We start from the raw sequence: 16,622 nt of genomic DNA on the forward strand, positions 1-16,622 counted from the left end.
CCCTAGGCCCAGGGATCCAGCCCCTGGCAGGCCAGAGTCTCAGAAGTGCAATACCAGTTCTTACCACCTGGTGGTATCAGAGGACCTAAAATGACTGCCCGAGGCCAGGAAGCAGTGTGTTGTCTAGTAGTGGCTGGTGTGAAAGAGAAGGGGCTTGGTTCCTCAGGGTCTGAGAGATGGCGAGGTGGGGGTTTGTGGATAGGGCTGGGGGTCCTTGAGCACTACCCTTTCCTCAGCCTAGATCAAGTGACCCAGAGTCTTCCAACTACTATGGGAAGCCATCTCCAGCCCTAGTTTTCCCATCATGCATTGCTGTGACAGTGCCCCAGAGGGTGTCCCCTCCCGTGCAGCCCATCCCCATCCCTTACTTCAGCAGCTCAGACGTGAGGAACAGTTGATTCAATAGTAATAACATAATATGATAAAATAATTCTTGGCACTTATATAACAGTTACTATGGGCCAGAACCTATTCTAAGTACTTTTCACATGATACTGTGTTATGACTCTCTGAGGTAAGTCCTATTATTATCTCCACTTCACAGCGAGGAAACTAAGGCACAGAAAGATTAAATAACGTGTCCAACGTCACACAGCTAGTAAGTGGCAGAGTTGGGACTTAACGCAGGCAGTTTGGGTTCTAGATACAGATACTCCTGAGTTGGCGGCTGGAGGAAGGGCACAGATGTCTACCCTCCCACATGTTCTCCCCTGGAGGTGAGCAGACACACACTCAGGTTTTGCAGGAGGGAATCTGTGGAAAGTGAGCTTCCTGAAGAAAGCAGGGTACTGGGGAAGTGGTATCTGGCTGGATCCAGGGAATGGAAGACAAAAGGGCTACGGACTAAGAATCACACAGGACTGGGATGAGATTCAGAAAGCAGGGGCCCTCTTCTCTTCCTTGGGTCCTCAGTAGGTAGCCCACCTTTCTCCTGCCTGTCTCATGCCCATCTCTTCCACTGACAGGGTTTGTGGAGTCAGAGTTAAAGAAGCTTCTGGCAGTGCAGCGGGAGTCTCGCCTGTGGAAGATGGGTGACAAGGGGGGCCGGAAGCTGCTGACCCAGCCAGAGGTCACCCTGGAGGAGGCGGGCATTGTGGATGGCCAGGTAAGTCTGGCCCATCCTGATCACCAGCCCTCTGCCTCTCATCTCCACAGAGCCTGGCCCCTGGCTCCAGCCCCTCTCCCTACTGCCTAGGGAGGCATAATCCCTTCTTGGTAATGGTGTTTCTGAGATTAAGACTTGGTCCCCTACACACAAGCATGTGTCCATGCACGCATACATGTGCATGCACACACACACACAATTTCTCCATCTATCTTTCTGCCTCTCACTGACCCAGAGTTAGGATGTTTGTTTTTACATTTATCTTTGCCATTCACTTGCTATATGGCCTAAGGCAAGTCCCTTCCCCTTTCTGGACTTCAGTTTCCTCATCTACAGAGAGAGGATTTGTCCAGACAGGCTGTAGCACTTTCCTGTGCATCTGTAATTCACATGATGTTGCTGTTTTTCTGTTCTCTGTCTCGTTCACGCCCACTCCCACAAATGCACATAGAGATACAGAGAAATTACCTCACTGGGACCTACTCAGCCTTCCTGGCTGGCATCAGTCTTAAAGGTTACGCTTCTCTGAGTGCACAGTGATGAATCTATTGTTAGAAAACTTGTCTATGCCCTTTTTGAACTTAGTTTCATTTTAGTAATCAGCTCATTTTTTCACTTAGGGCATGTTTGCCCCTGGAGGGTCCGTGTAGCTTAGAAAAGAAAAGAGCACAAAGTTCAGAGGCCAAATGTTTTGGTCAAAGTCTGCTCTGGCCCAACTTGTTTTGTGACTTTATTAAATACAGACTTCAGTCTCTTTACCTGCAAAGCTCTGGGAGTTGAAGAGTATATGGCCATAACTGTAAGGGGCATCAGGTGACAGAGATTAGACTCTGCTCTTATCACCCCTTGGTGTACTTAGTAGTACACACAGAAGGGCATCCTATTCATTGTCCTAACCCTGCTCTCTCATGCTGACTCACAGGTGCCCCCTCTGTTATGGTAAACAAGCTGTGTCAACTCATCCACAGCCACACCGAGTGATAGCTCTGCCAGGGCCTCCAAACTGTTCCATTTTCAGAATTCTAATCTTAAAATCTGTCATCACCCCTCTCTGCTGCTCCCGTACCACTCTCTAAGCCAGCCTGCTTGCTTGCTATGGGAACTTGACTTGGTCCTAGTGGTCACAATTCTGGGGTGGACTGCGCAGCAGTGGGGGCCCTAGGGAGTTCCGGAGGTCCTTGGATGGCACAAGTGTTATACAGTTGGCTGCTAACCTAAAGGCTAGTGTTCAAACCCACCAGTGGCACTGTGCAAGAAAGGCCTGGCGATCTGCATCCAAAAAAATTACCGCCATGAAAATCCTACGGAGCAGTTCTGCTCTGTTACCACAGGGTTGCTGTGAGTTGGAACTGATGGCGATGGGCTTGGCTTTTGTTTTCCAGGGAGTTTCTGGGTGGTGGCAACTGAGGTCCCAGCCCAGACCTCAGTTTGTGGGCAGAGCTGTCTCAGGAATATTTTCCTCCTGAGGGTGTTTCAAGGGTCCTGTCATCATCTTCCCACCCTCTCATTCTCTCTTTATCTGCTCTCAGGGAAATCAACCTGAGGGAGAAGGAAGTCGCCCCTCAGCCTTTGGGGAATGCTGGGGACCTGGGGGAGAGGCACTGAGACAGCTGAAGTAGCACCCTAGGCTGGAAGGAAAGGCACCAAGGCCATTTGGCATGGTGTCTGGGACAGAGGTGATGGAGGGGGAGGGTTGGCTGGGGTGCCTGATTCCTGGAACTTCCAAGGTGTCCCCACAAGTTGGAGGGAAGAAAGGTCCCACCATAAAATAGTGAGGGAAAGGGAAGTGGCTCAGGGTCAGCTGCAGGAATGTGAGGAGGGTCTAGGAAACATGGCCCTGGGAGCTTGAAGGTTATGGGGTGCAGAGCAGGGCAGGGAGCCTGAGGCAACTTTCTTCCCCCCTTCTGCCCCCAGCACCTGCTGCTTGAGGAGATGGACGAGATGGGGAACTGGCCTCCAGAGTGAAACGAGTACTGGCTCCGAGTCCACCCTGCCCTGCAATGTGTCCCCCTCTTTTTAGGGAACATCCAAGGGGCCCTTAGGACCAGATGGTCTTAAGATGACCACTGTCCCTGTGTCTGCAGGGTGGGCCAGCCCAGCACTGCCCCGTCATCAGACCCAGGCCTGAAATGTTGGTAATAAAAACATAGTTTGCCTTTCGTGGCTCAGCTGTCTGTCTTTGGACCCCATCCTTTCATCCTCAGCCTCATCCAAGCCCAGTCTGTCCAGGGTCTCAGCCTAATCCCCATTCTGTGCCCAGGGGGCTGCCAGGGCCTGGTTGCAGAGTCCTGAGCTCTGGTGGGAGCACTGAGCATCAGAGCTGGGAGGACAGGAGGTAGGGTGGGCTTTACCTGGGGGTGGGGACTGCCTACCTCCACAGCATAGGGGAGGCCCTGTTGCCCACAGTCCCGCCCCTGTTAGGAGGAGCTTTCCTGACATCTCTCCCTCCCCAGGTTCCCAGGCCAGGCTTGTGGCCTCACTGGGAGGATCCCGGAATTCTCCAGCAGGAAGTTCCTGCCCAGCCAGCTCAGGGACAAAGCCAGGAAAGGAGCCCTAGGGCCATGGGGACCTGTTTCAGCTATTTAAGGTCCCTGACTCAGGAGGCCTGAACTGCAAAGACAGGCGAAGGGTCCCTGGGGTTGAGGCAGGAGGCATGGCTCTCAGACTGGGGCGTCCATCCCTTGCAGACCCATGGAGGGGGCAGGCTTGGTTTGGACACCAGGGGGCACTGTTCACCAGGCCTTCTTGGAGGGCCAATTTCTCTTCTGCCTGCGTGCAGACTCCGAGCTCCCCAGCATGTGTATGAAAGCAGACACTGCCCCCAACTCTTCTCAGTGCCACTGCTGTTTATGGAAGTTTGTCTGACATTCCCCACGGGGCCTCCACCATGTCTGTCTGTCATTGCAGTGTCTAGCCTGAGGGCAGTTGCAGAGCTGAAGTTCAATGTCGGAAAACGGGGGGGGGGCACTCTTAGTAATTAGTAGGATTAATAAGCAACAGCTCTTTGTTGGGTAGATGACCTCGTGGCCACATGCTTGGGGTGAGATGGGAAGCTGTACCTACCTAGACCCAGCCCAGTGAAGCTGGCAGCCCACCCCCCCCCCACCACCACCACCAAAGCTGGCTGTGGGTGGGTTGGTGGAAAGGGGAGGGCTTGGAGAAGCTAACGACTCATGGGTGGGGCTGAGGGCTTTCTCCTAGGCTTCTTGGCCAGAGTCAATGGAGTCCTTGACTCAGGCTGCGGGCTGGCAGAAAGGGCCATTGCACTGTCCCCGAGTCAGCCAGGAAGTGGCCTTGTGATCAGATGACTCACCTGTACTCTAACTGCCCTGCTAATCATTTCCTCCAACAGAGCAGGCTGGTGTGTGTGTGTGTGTGTGTGTATGTGTGTTGGGGGGTGTTCTGGTTACCTAGTGCCGCTCTGACAAGAAAATACCACAAATGGGATGGCCTTAACAGACAGGAGTTTATTCTTCCAATTTGGAGGCTTTAAGTCCAAGTTCAAAGTGCCAGGCTCTAGGGGCTGGGTGAAAGCCCTTTAACCCTGGGGTCCAGCTCTGCCTCCTGCTCCTGGCCCACTGGAGCTAGAGGCATTTCTTCACTCAGACAGCTGCTGGCTGCTGAGGCTGGAAGCCCCAAGGTTGACAAATAAAAAGGCACAGTCCCGATGTTACCAGACCACACGGCAGGCCATTAACTTAAGTCCATTGTAAGTCGCAAGGTCGGCAGAGCATAGCAGGCTGCTGAGCAATGACATGGCTACATGCAGGGTCCAAGCATGCCATAGGCTAGAGACTATTCTCAAAGCTTCTCTTACATACAGGAGGCAGACCACATGCCCAAAGGCAGGTACTCAGCCGCTCCCAGTAGATTCCACCGTGGAGTTGATTACCAGTCTCATCATAGGGAATACTACATCCAGCTGCCCAGTCACTCAACCAGGCCCAGCCAAGTTGACATACAAACATAACCATCACAGAAGGGGAGGTTGGAAGGTGGCCTGTGGGCTCTCTGGGTGCACCTGGACCCCCTGCCCCCATCCCATGTGGACATAGCACTCATTCTGTTCATGCGTCCCATGGAGAGAACACCTCTCCTTCTGACCAGGCCAAGGCTGGAGAGAGAATCCAGGTCCTGGGCACTACTATACAGACCAGCTGCTGCCCTCCACCATTGTCCTTTGGGTGGGGCCCACCTCCTGCACCTAGCTGGGCACAGGCAGGCACCACAGCAGGTAGAGGTAGGCTGGACCCACGGCTGGCAGCTCAGGCTCTTTGGCTTCTTTTGAGCAGAGTGATTACTCAAGCCATCTCAGCTCTCGGGCTATGGCCACCTCATTTCAGGGACAAGAGCATCTCATTCTTAGAGACCACAGGGAGGGGGCTGCTGAGCACTGAGCAGGGCAGAAACCTTGGTTCCAGTACCTGGCACCCCAGGCTAGTCCCTTCTGCCTCTGCTCCTCATTTTTCCTTTCTGTCAGGATCATGGTACCTCCAGTCCATTCCCAGGTTTCCTGTGACTACAGAGGAGAGTATCTGTGAGACTGGAAGGTGTGGAGGCTGGTCCTGTCGCTGTAGCAGGAAGGGGGATCTGCATGCACCACTGGTGTGAGGCCCTGTTCCTGGCCCCACAGGGCTCCCTGGGCTGGCCAGACACTCATGGGTGGGACAGGCAAGAGTGACACGGCCCAAGGACCTGCTATGGGGCTTAAAACGCCCCCAACAATCAGTCAGGTCTTCTGGTGAGACAGGTGTCCTTCCTGGAGAGAGAACTGGCTGGTCCACTGGCAGGCCTTGGGGGAGGGGAGCATGTCCTGTGTGCAGGTGATTGAGCTGTTGATGGGTGACAAGGAAAAACCTGTAGCTAAGTGCAGAGGGCGGGCCTCAGACTCAAGGCCAGCCTGGAAAGAGACCAGCCATGTCTGAAGTACTTCAAGGGAACAGCGCAGACAAGTCTATGGGTCAGACCTCAGGACCGGCTGTGTTTTAAAGCTACCGTGCCCTCTTGGATATACAGAAAGCCAGAGGAGGGATGCAGTGAACAGCCATGCAGGCTGAAGGACGAGAAGGGTCTAAAACCCAGTCGACTAGGCTAGGCTCATCAAGCTTTGCTCCCTGCCTGGGGTTATGTGCACCTGGAGGTTGGGAGGTTTTTCTAATTTGCTCAAAAGGGCCAATTAGGCTGGCAATGTCCCTAGTCAGGCCTATGGAGTTAAGATGGGCCTTTATGTCAGGACTTGCCAACTCTCTGTCACTCTCTGAGTTTTTCTCTTTACCCACATCCACTTCTGTCTGTCTCTGTCGGTACCTATGTATATTTTTATCTCTGACTCTCTCTTTCCCTGTGCTTCTCTCTACGTGTGTGGCTGTCTTTTTCTCACTGTATCCCTGGTAAGATATAGGCAAGAAAAGCAGCCCTCAGGTCCATCCTGAAGGTATTTTGGGGACTCACTAAGGGCTGAAAGGAAGGCAGTAGTTTAGGCCATCTGGGAGCCAGGGGAAGGCTGGGTGGCCCAAGGGAAATGTGGGCAGGGTCAAAGCTGGAAGCTATGGGATGCCCCTCCCTGGAGGTCTCTTAAGGATTAAATGATGTCCCCGCAAAATACGTGTTATGAATCCTAACCTCTATGCTTGTGCGTATAATCCCATTTGGGAATGGGTTTTCTTTGTTATGTTAATTAGGCAGGATTAGTGTAGGGTGTGTCTTGAGTCGATTTCTTCTGAGATATGAAAGAGATTAAACAAGTGAACAGAGTAGAGATGGGGTAAGACAGATGTCAAGATATGTGAAGATCTCCAAGGAGCAAGGAACCTGAAGAGACAATGACCTTCCTCCAAAGCTGACAGAAAATGTCTTCCCCTACAGCCAGGACTGTCAATTCAGACTTCTGTCCTCCTGAAAGGAGTTCTGGTGGCTTAATGCCTAACGCATTTGACTGCTAACCAGAAGGCTGGCGGTTCAAACCCACTAGCCACTTCTCGGAAAGAAGGTTGGGTAATCTATTGCCATAGTGATACCACCTCAGAAACCCAAGGAAGGGTTGCTATGAGTCGGATCTGACTTGGTGACAGTGTGTTGCATTGTTTGAGTTATCCTCCTAAAGTGTGAGAAAATAAATTTCTGTTTGTTAAAATTATCCATTTGTGGCATTTCTGTTATAGCAGCACTAGATAACTAAGAATTTGATACCAGAAGAGTGGGGTGCTGTTCTAACAGATACTTAAAATGTGGAAATAGTTTTGGAATTCGATAATGGGTAGAGGCTGGAAGAATTTTGGGTAATCTACCTCCACAGTGATATCGCCTTGGTAGTGCATTAGTAGTAAAAGCCCAGATTGCCTTGAAGAAACTATTGGTAGAATTATGGACAACCAAGGCAATTCTGGTGATAGTTCAAAATAAAGTTAGGAGACCTATCGAGAAAGTCTCTGTCATTTCAGAGAATACCTATGGCACCAGCAAAAGAATGTTGCTAGAAATATGGACATTAAATGTGCTTCTGGTGAGGCTTTAAAATAAAATGATGAACATGTAACTGGACAATGGGAGAAGGGCGATGCTTTTTATGCAGTGGCAAAGAACTTGTTTGAATTATGTGCAAATGTTTGGTGGAAGGTAGAACTTATAGATGATGAACTTGGATGTCTGGCTGATGAGATTTCTAACCAAAATCTTAAAGGGACCATGTGGTTTCTCCTTGCCACTCATAATAAAATGTGAGAGGAAAGAGATGGACTTAAAAATGAGGTATGCAAGCTGAAAACAGAACTCAAAGATTTGTAAAATTCTGTTGTACAAACTAAGGGCATGTGTCCTATAATGTTCACCAAGGACGTGGCTACATAATCTTTTGTTAAAGAGATTAGGCCTGTAGCTGATAGATCTAACCAACTACCACAACTGACAACCATTAGCTTAGACTGAAGGGGACAGAGAAAGAATCTGCCCCTTGGAATTCTATAGGAAGAAAACAGGCCAAAGGAGCTACATCTGTTGTCCTCCAAGTAAAGAGTAGGACCACCTCTGAAGGAGCTTGGAGATCAGCAGAACTGTTGGAAAGAGCGTGGGAAGCAGGCCCTTCTTGGTTTCAAAGGGTGGGGCCACAGTCTCCTGGATCCCAAAGTATGGGGCCACCGAATCCTAGGTTTCAAAGAGTTGGATCTTCACCAACACAGTTCTGGAGTGTGGGACTGCTGTTAAGGTGTGCTAGGGGCATGAGACTACCATCCAAAGCTGAAGGGGCCATGATAGGGGCAGAAAAATGGGGCTTACCAGGACCAAGGGCTTGGGGCTGCTACTCCAATGGACTAGGAGAATGGAATCATCTAAAGCCAGGGGAGCAGAGTTGTCACCCCAGAGGACCTGGAAGGTGGAGCTAAAGCCCAGGCTCTGGGTCCTCCATCCAGATCCAAAGGGCATGGCCAATACCCAGAATCTGGAGGGCAGGGCCATTGCATAGAGTCTCAGAGAAGAAAGGATTATTTTCAAGCCTTATGAGCTAATGTCAATTATTCTGCTGCATTTTGGACTAGCGCGGTCCCTGTTATCCCTGCTTTCCCTCCAATTTCTCCCATTTGTACTGAAAATGTCTACCTTGTGCCTGTCTCATCACTGTATTTTGGAAACAGATAACTTGCAATCTAGATTTCACAGGTTCCCAGATGATGAGGAATTTTTCCCAGGATGGAATATGCCTGAAGTCTCACCCATGTTTGATTTAGATGATTCAGAAGATGAGATTTTGGACTCGAAGTTGATTTAAGATCTTAGGATGATGTGATGAGGTGAATGTGTTTTGCGTGTGGCAAGGATGTGAATTTCTGGGGGTCAAAGGGTAGACTGAATTGTGTCCCCAAAAAATATATGTTGTAGATTCTAACCTTTATGCTTGTGGTTATAATCCCATTTGGGAAATGATATGTCTTTGTTAATGTATTTTGAGTCAATCTCTTTTGAGATATAGAAGAGATTAAACAAGTGAACAGACTAGAGATGGGATAAGATAGATGCCAAGACACGTGGAGATCTCCAAGGAACCAAGAAGCAGAAGCTAAAGAGACAAAGACCTTCCTCCAGAGCTGTCAGAGAGAAAAAGCCTTCCCCTGGAGCCAGCACTCTCAATGTGGACTTCTATCCTCCTAAAGTGTGAGAAAATAAATGTCTGTTTGTTTAAGCCATCCACTTGTGATATTTCTGTTATAGCAGCACTAGAGAACTAAGATCAAGGCCCTGGCTATGTCCCACAAGGGAGATGCTGCTTTGGCCCCCAAATGGAGTCACTGGTATACAGCCAGGGGGAGGGGTGAGGTAAAACCACCTGTTACAATTTTCCAGCTAGAGAACAGGATGGAGAACAGAGAGGCAGAGGCAATCCGAGACAGAAATGGGTTGGAACTTCAGCTCTAACTCTGAGACTGATGTGACTGCATGCAGCTCCCATATCCCTCTGAGTCTCAGTTTCTACATCTGTGAAATGGGTAGATCATAGACTTCTTTTGTGGTCTGAATGAAGTGCTGTACGGCTCATAGAATGTTCTCAAGAATTCATGGGTGAAATATTTGCTAAGCTCCTACTACATCCCAGTTCTGTTCTGGGGACTGGGAAATAGAGACGTGAAGGACACATACAAAACCTACACTTTTTCGGAGCTTTTATTATTACTAAGGGGACAGGCAATAAACAGATACTATTTCAGGGGTGACAAGGACTATGAAGAAAAATGAAAATAAGTAATGGGATAGAGTCCCCAAGAATGCTGTTTTAGACAAAATGATGGGATGGGAAAAACCTCTTTGAGAAGGTCAAATGTAGGCAGGAACCTGCAGGAAGAGAGAGAGCCAAGAGGGTACTTGGGGGAAGGGCATTGCAGGAAGAGGAAACAGCAAGAGCAAATGCTGGGCAGGAGTAGGCCTGGTGTATTTGAGGAACAGGAAGGAGACCTGTGCGGCTGGCAGGGAGTGAGTGGGAGGGGAGTAAAAGGAGGTGAAGTCAAAAAGGAAGTGAGGAGATAAAGTACTTTGGTGGCCACGGAGTTTTTAGCACGCGAGTGCTGCGGGGGTGCTTGACCACTAGGGGGCGCACCTTCTCACTCACATCTGTGCTTTGGTTAACCAGTCCTTCGCGCTTGGGTACTTTGGACCCCAGCACTAGAGGGTGAGGCGGGGGCGGCCCAGGGCGTTGAGTCTAAGAAGGGCTTGTTGAAGTCATGTGGGCGGCCCCGTCACGCGTGGGTAGCCACAGCTGGCAGCGCGGAAGGAGGCGGTTGGCACCGGCAGGACGTGTGCACACTGAAGCACAGCAAATGCGTCCTAGCCACGCAGCCCGGTCACCTCGAGGCTTGGCTGCGGCGAGCGTGCGCACACGAGCGAGCACTTGCCTGGTACGACGTTTCTGCACCCACAGAGTTCTCGCTCTGATAGCTCTTAGTGGAGCTCAGGGCTTCCTGTGCTGAGGGCAGCTTAACGTGAACTGCCATATTCCCTACCCTCATGAAGTTCACAGACTGGTGGGGGAAAGGAGGGGCAATACGCTTATGCAGTGAAAATGAGATGTGATGTTGCTGTAATACAGTTTTGGAGAGCGCGGCGGAAGGAGTAATTCTAGCAGGGGGGAATTCGGAGGGCTTCAAGGAGGAAGCATCATTTGTGATTTGCTGCTTGAGGAGGAATTTGACCGGGCAAGTAAGGGGGAGGGGCAGTGGGCGGGGTGGAGTGGGGTGACGCAAACACAGGAGCAAAGGTACGGAGATGGGAAAGTGTCTCATCTGTCATATCACCAGACCACCTCCCTGACCAAGCCAGAGATGGGAACCATCACGGACTCCTCTTTCATCCTCTTCCTTTATTCCACCTGGTTATACTGCTTCCTCTACTCTCTGCCACCCCTCCCCCTCTGCACTCTCAGTCGTGCCTTTTCTCAGGTGCTAAATCACTGCCACAATGCAAATGAAGACTCCTCTCAGTGCTGCTACCCGAAGCTGTTGGATCCTATGGGTGTGCCTAACTGCTTTCCTATCCTGGACAGAAACACTGTGAAGGCAGATCCTGATGGACACTGTCTCTGTCTCCAATGTCTGGCATAGTGGCTGGCACAAACGTGGCTCTCTGGTTATGGATGTGGGCAGAGAGCTAAAGGATAGGGTCATACTGAAAATGAAGAGGTAGGCAGGGGTCAGATTGCAAAGGCCAACCTCTAAGGCCAACCTAAGCCTTAGAGGACAGTAAAGCTGGCATGAGGATGGCGTAGAGGGGCCAGGGGCCAGTTAGAAGACATGGTGTAACCCTGAGCTGGTAGAGTGGCAGACAGCATGGACAGTAGGACACTTCAGCCCTTACCCCATTGCCATCAAGTTAATTCTGACTCATAGCGACCCTATAGGTCCCTATAGGACAGAGTAGAACTCCCCCATACTGTTTCCAAGGCTGTAATCTTTATAGAAGGAGCTCTGGTGGCATAGTGGATAAGGCATTTGGCTTAACCAAAAGGTCAGTGGTTCAAACCCACCAGCCACTCCACCGAAAGCAGATAGGGTGATCTACTTCAGTAAAGATTTACAGCCTCGGAAACCCAATAGGGGTTGCTATGAGTCAGAATCCACTTGAAGGCAGTGAGGTTTTTTTTTTTTTTTTTTAAATCTTTACAGAAGCACATTGCTACATCTTTCTCTCGCAGATCTGCTGACCTTTTGGTTAGCAGCCAAGTGCTTAACCACTGTGCCACCAGGGTTCCTGGACACCCCAGCAATGGTTTAAAAAAAAAAAAACAAAAACACCAAACTCACTGCTGTAGAGTCAGATCCGACTCATAGCGACCCCTCCTTGGGTTTCTGAGGCAGTATCACTACGGAAGTAGATCGCCCAGTCTTCGCAATGCTTTTCAACTGGGGGAAATTTTGTCCTCCAAGGGACATGTGGCAATGTCTGGAGACAATTTTGGTTGTCACAATTTGGGAGGGGTGGGGGCTACTACTAGCATCTAGTGAGTAGAGGCCATGGATGCTGCTAAGTGTCCTACAATGCACAGGGCAGCCCCACGGCAAAGAATTACCATGCCCCAAATGCCGGTGGTGCTGGGGTGAGAAACCCTGCACTAGAGGAAAATCAGAAGAACACCCTGTTGAGTGGAGGGAAATGGAGTGGCTCTCAGCCTGGGCTCTGGAGTCACACCGCCTGGGTTTGAAGCCAGGCTCTTCTGCACATTGTGTGTGTCATTGGGCAAGTCACTTAACCTCTCTGGGCATCAGTTTTCTCATCTCATCCAGAAAAGAAAGATGAGGCAGCGTGCTTCTGTGAAAATATTGCCTTGGAAACCCAATGAGGGTCGCTAGGAGTTAGAATTGACTCGATGGCAGTGACTTTTTTTTTTTTTTTTTTAAATACAGGTAATTGGGAGGGTTAGGAGCTCTGGTAGCATAGTGCCTAAGGCACTTGACTGCTCACCAGAAGGCTGGCGGTTCAAACCCACCAGCCACTCCTCAGAAGGAAGGTTGGGCAATCCTACTTCTGCAGTGATACTGCCTCAGAAACCCAAGGAGGGGTCGCTATGAGTCGGGGCCGACTAGATGGCAAACAACAACAAGAAGAACAATTGGGAGGGTTAAATAGCTTGATACATGCTCAATGTCTAAAAAAGTGCCTGATATATACTAACCACTATGTAAAGTGAGTTGTTATTTTATTTACTCATTAAAAAAAACCTTTCTATTCATATAATGTTGGTTTGAAATCACAGAATTTCAGCAGAAAAAAACCAAAAAGACAGATACAAAGGAGAAGCATGGCATTTCCCAACTTCTCTGCTCTTCTGGGAGTTGGGGGAGGAGACAGGACGGCCTGGGAGGTCTAAGGTATGTCGGGTATAGGCCTGGACAACGGGCAGATGGCTATGAGTTGTTATTTTAAAACATATATCTGATCAGGTCCCTCCTCTGCTCACAGCTGTGCACTGACTCTCTATTGCCCTGAATGACAGCCAGCGTCCTCCCAGGAACCCACAAGGCCCTTGGCCATCTTCCCCCTCCCCCACCTCTTCCACCCCATCTCCTGCTACTCTCTTCCATGGGCTCCACTGGCCTCTTTGCTGTTCCTTGACCACAACCTACTCTTGCCTCGGGGCCTTTGCACTTGCTCCTTCTGCTGTTGAGGCTCTACCCCTAGGAATCACCCATCATTCACTTTCTTGAGACCTCTGCTCAGCTGTCACCTTCTTAACAGGTTCTTTCTTTACGTAGCCACTTAAAACAACAACAACAACAACAACAATCTGTTCCCTTCTCTCCCCAGCGGCTCTCCCTGTGCCCCTGCCCTGGTTTATTTCTCTCCAGAATGTTCTTCACTATCTGACATACAGTATATTTTAATTATGTGTGTGTATTATCTCTCTTAACTGAAATGAAGCTTCAGGAAGGCAGACATTTTTGTCTGTTTTGTTTAGTGCTGCATCCCCAGTGCCTAGAACCTTATCTGGCACTTACTAGATGCTCCTTAAATACTGCCTAAATGAATGAATGAGTAGTGAATGAAACTTTCCACCAGGGGTCAGAGAGATAGGAGGGGAATGGAGAGAAGTTGAAGTGTGGAGCAGGGCAGAGGCCCTGAGTGGACCTCTGAGAGGGACCAGGGTCCTGGCATGGCCTGGGGTACAGGGCCTCACACATCTGCCCACCCCAGACCCTCCCACCCCTGTGTCCTTGCTGGGGTTCTCCTGCAGCTCTGTCCTGTTCTGCCTGCCAGGCCCTGGGCATGGCAACTTGAGCCCAGGCAAGTGGCCAGGCCCAAACAATGTGCTGCCCTTTCCCTTCTGATAAGCTGCCTCCTTACAGGAGTACACAGGGTAGGATGTGTCCTGCTGCTCAGGAAGTGCCCGGGTGGGCCTCTGGAGTGGGCATAGGGCTGGGCATCTGCCATCTTGACAGCAATCAATCCCAGAGGCCAGGCACAGAGGATCAAGGGGTGGGGCCACCAACCCTGGCCATCACCAACCCCTATCTAAAAAGACGAAACCTGTTGCCATCAAGCCGATTCAGACTCGTAGAGACTTCGTGTGTTACAGGATAGAACCACTCCATAGGGTTTTCTTGGCTGTAATCTTTATGGAAGTAGATTGCCAGACCTTTCTTCTGTGATGCTGCTGGATGGGTTCAAGCTGCCAACCTTTTGGTTAGTAGTCAAGCACAAACTGTTTGCAACATCCAGGGAGCTTACATGCATCCACTCCTCACTAATTCACTATTGGGGGCCTATCAGTACAACTGTGAACAAGTCAGACAAACCCCTGAGCTTCTGGGATTCACAACTGTTGAGGGAGGATGAAGGAGAAGGAGGGGACTGGCTATATGCTGGGATGCTGGCCTGCCTCGGGCAACTTCACCCTGGGCTACTATGGTATGAATGTGCTAGAGGCTTAGAGCAGCCTCAGAGACAGTGGGGGCAGCCTGGTCCTAAGGGGTGCCTCCTGGTCTCAGAGAGAGTACTGAGGAGCATGGGCTTCCCAGGCTTCTCTGACACCCTAAGTCTCCCCCTCCCTCCCTTCCACGGATGTTTCCATGGTTGATAGTATGCTACTGCTAGGAAACTGAAGTGGTTTCTGATGAAGCTCTTCCCTTCTCTCTTCTTGCTTAGCTGGCCCACCTGGCAACCCTGAGGCTCAGGACCAGAGTCCCAATCCCTCCTGGCCCCAAAAGTCACCTTACTCAGTACATACTCCTTTTCTTAAACTTTTTTATCATGATCTGGGTGAAAGTTTACAGAGCACATTCATTTTCCACACAGCAGTTCATACACATTTTGTTTCATGACATTGACTGCAATTCCCTACAATGTGACAGTTCTCTTCCCACTCCCTTCCTGTAGTTACCCCTTCCCTGTGTCCTTCTTTCCTATGCATTCCTGCCCCCTGACCTATCTACCTGTGCAAATCCTGCCCTTTTGTTCTCCCATGACTGATCATTCTAAGGATTGTATCTACCTGATGTGAATGTTCATCATATATGTCTGTCTGTTGTTTGGCTGGAAGCTGTAGGAGTGAGTTCAATTCCAAACCCAAAGGGTAATTAGGGGCCATAGTCTTGGGGGCCTCACCAGGCTCTATCAGACCAGTAAACCTGGTCTTTTTTTTTATGAATTTGAGTTTTGTTCCACATTGTTCTCCCACCCTATCCAGGATCTCCTGTACTGATCCCTTTCCAAGGGGTTGACAGTGGTGGCTGGGCACCATCTAGTTCTTCTGATCTCATGGCTATATAGGCTGAGGTCTGCATGGTCCATTAGTCCCTTGGACTAATTATTTCCACGTGTCTTTGGTTTTCTTCATTATTCTTTGTTCTGCACAAGGTTCAGCACACACTCTTGATTTGGCTCCTTCCTCTGGAACCCTTTCCTGCCTGTGGTCCTGGCTCAGTTTTCCCACTGAGGGGCCCAAGGCTTAGTATAAGCAAAAGCTGGGCCTTAGGGTAAGAGTGTTTGGAAACCAAGCACAAGATCTTCTAAATGGTAGACTAACCCTCCCGTGTTCATACCCAGCCTAAGTGTTGGCACACACACATATACCTCTTGGGCAAATGTTCCTTCTTGTATATTTATTCATGGTTGCTGATCTGCCCTGTGCCTCAGTGCCTGAGGACCACTTGGCCTTTATAGATGGGCAGGATGGGGCAGAGGAAGGTCCTTGGGGCCAGGCTCTGCCTTCTCAGGTCCTCAGTCTTCAAATCTGCAGATGAATGCTGCCTTGTGATCTCCTGGTGTGCTCCAGGACCTGTAACTTATGAAGTCTCAGTTAGCATAGGGAGAGAGATGTCACCTGTGGCGGTTTCAAAGCATGGCTCCATCATTCTTTGGTACTCTTCTCATCAAGAGGTGGGAGGTCTCTGGGTGGCACAAGTGCTTTGCACTCAACTATTGACCTAAAGGTTGATGGTTCAAGCCAACTCAGCTACAGTATGGAAGAAAGATCTGACAACTTGTTTCCATAAAGACTATATCTGAGAAAACGCTGTGGAGAAGTTCTACTCTGTAGCACATGAGGTTGTCATGAGTTGGGGCCTGAGTTGATGGTAATGGATTTGGTGTTGGTTCCCCTTGAGTCTAGGTGGGCTCATGATAGCTTCTACCAATAAAGTACAGCAGAAATGACACTATGTGACCATGGAGGCTGAGTCATAAAAGGCCATGTGATTTCCACCACTTCTCTTGGGACACTACTCTGGAATAAGCCAGCCACTGTGTGAGAAGTCTGACTACCCTGAGATTGCTAAACTGGGGAGGCCACGTGTAGTTGTGACTGACAGCTCTAGCTGAGCCCCAGTCGACAGCCACACCACTGCCAGTTGTGAAAGAGTCATCTTGTGTGCCCAGTCCATGGAGCCTCCAGATGACTCCAGCTCCAGCTGACATCTGACTATAATCGCATGAGAGATCCCAAGCAACAACTGCCCGGGCAACCCCTTCCAAATTCCAAATTTGCTACAACACTGTGAACAAAATAAAATATGAGCAAAACCATTGTTTTGGATAATTTGTT

General features: G+C 49.9%; 1 protein-coding gene across 1 annotated transcript in view; it reads left to right on the forward strand.

The window, feature by feature from the left end:
- LOC103195807 (gametogenetin-binding protein 1-like) overlaps positions 1 to 3,070 on the forward strand; it is a 5,401-nt gene extending 2,331 nt beyond the window's left edge. The window contains exons 3-4 of the mRNA XM_007939442.1: positions 966 to 1,105; positions 3,020 to 3,070. Coding sequence (XP_007937633.1) covers positions 966 to 1,105; positions 3,020 to 3,070 — 191 coding nt within the window. The remainder of the gene's footprint in view (positions 1 to 965; positions 1,106 to 3,019) is intronic.
- Positions 3,071 to 16,622: the final 13,552 nt, after the last annotated feature.

The sequence above is a fragment of the Orycteropus afer genome, unplaced genomic scaffold (assembly GCF_000298275.1).
Source record: "Orycteropus afer afer isolate SDZICR_OR568_19922 unplaced genomic scaffold, OryAfe1.0 scaffold00059, whole genome shotgun sequence".
NCBI lineage: Eukaryota > Metazoa > Chordata > Mammalia > Tubulidentata > Orycteropodidae > Orycteropus > Orycteropus afer.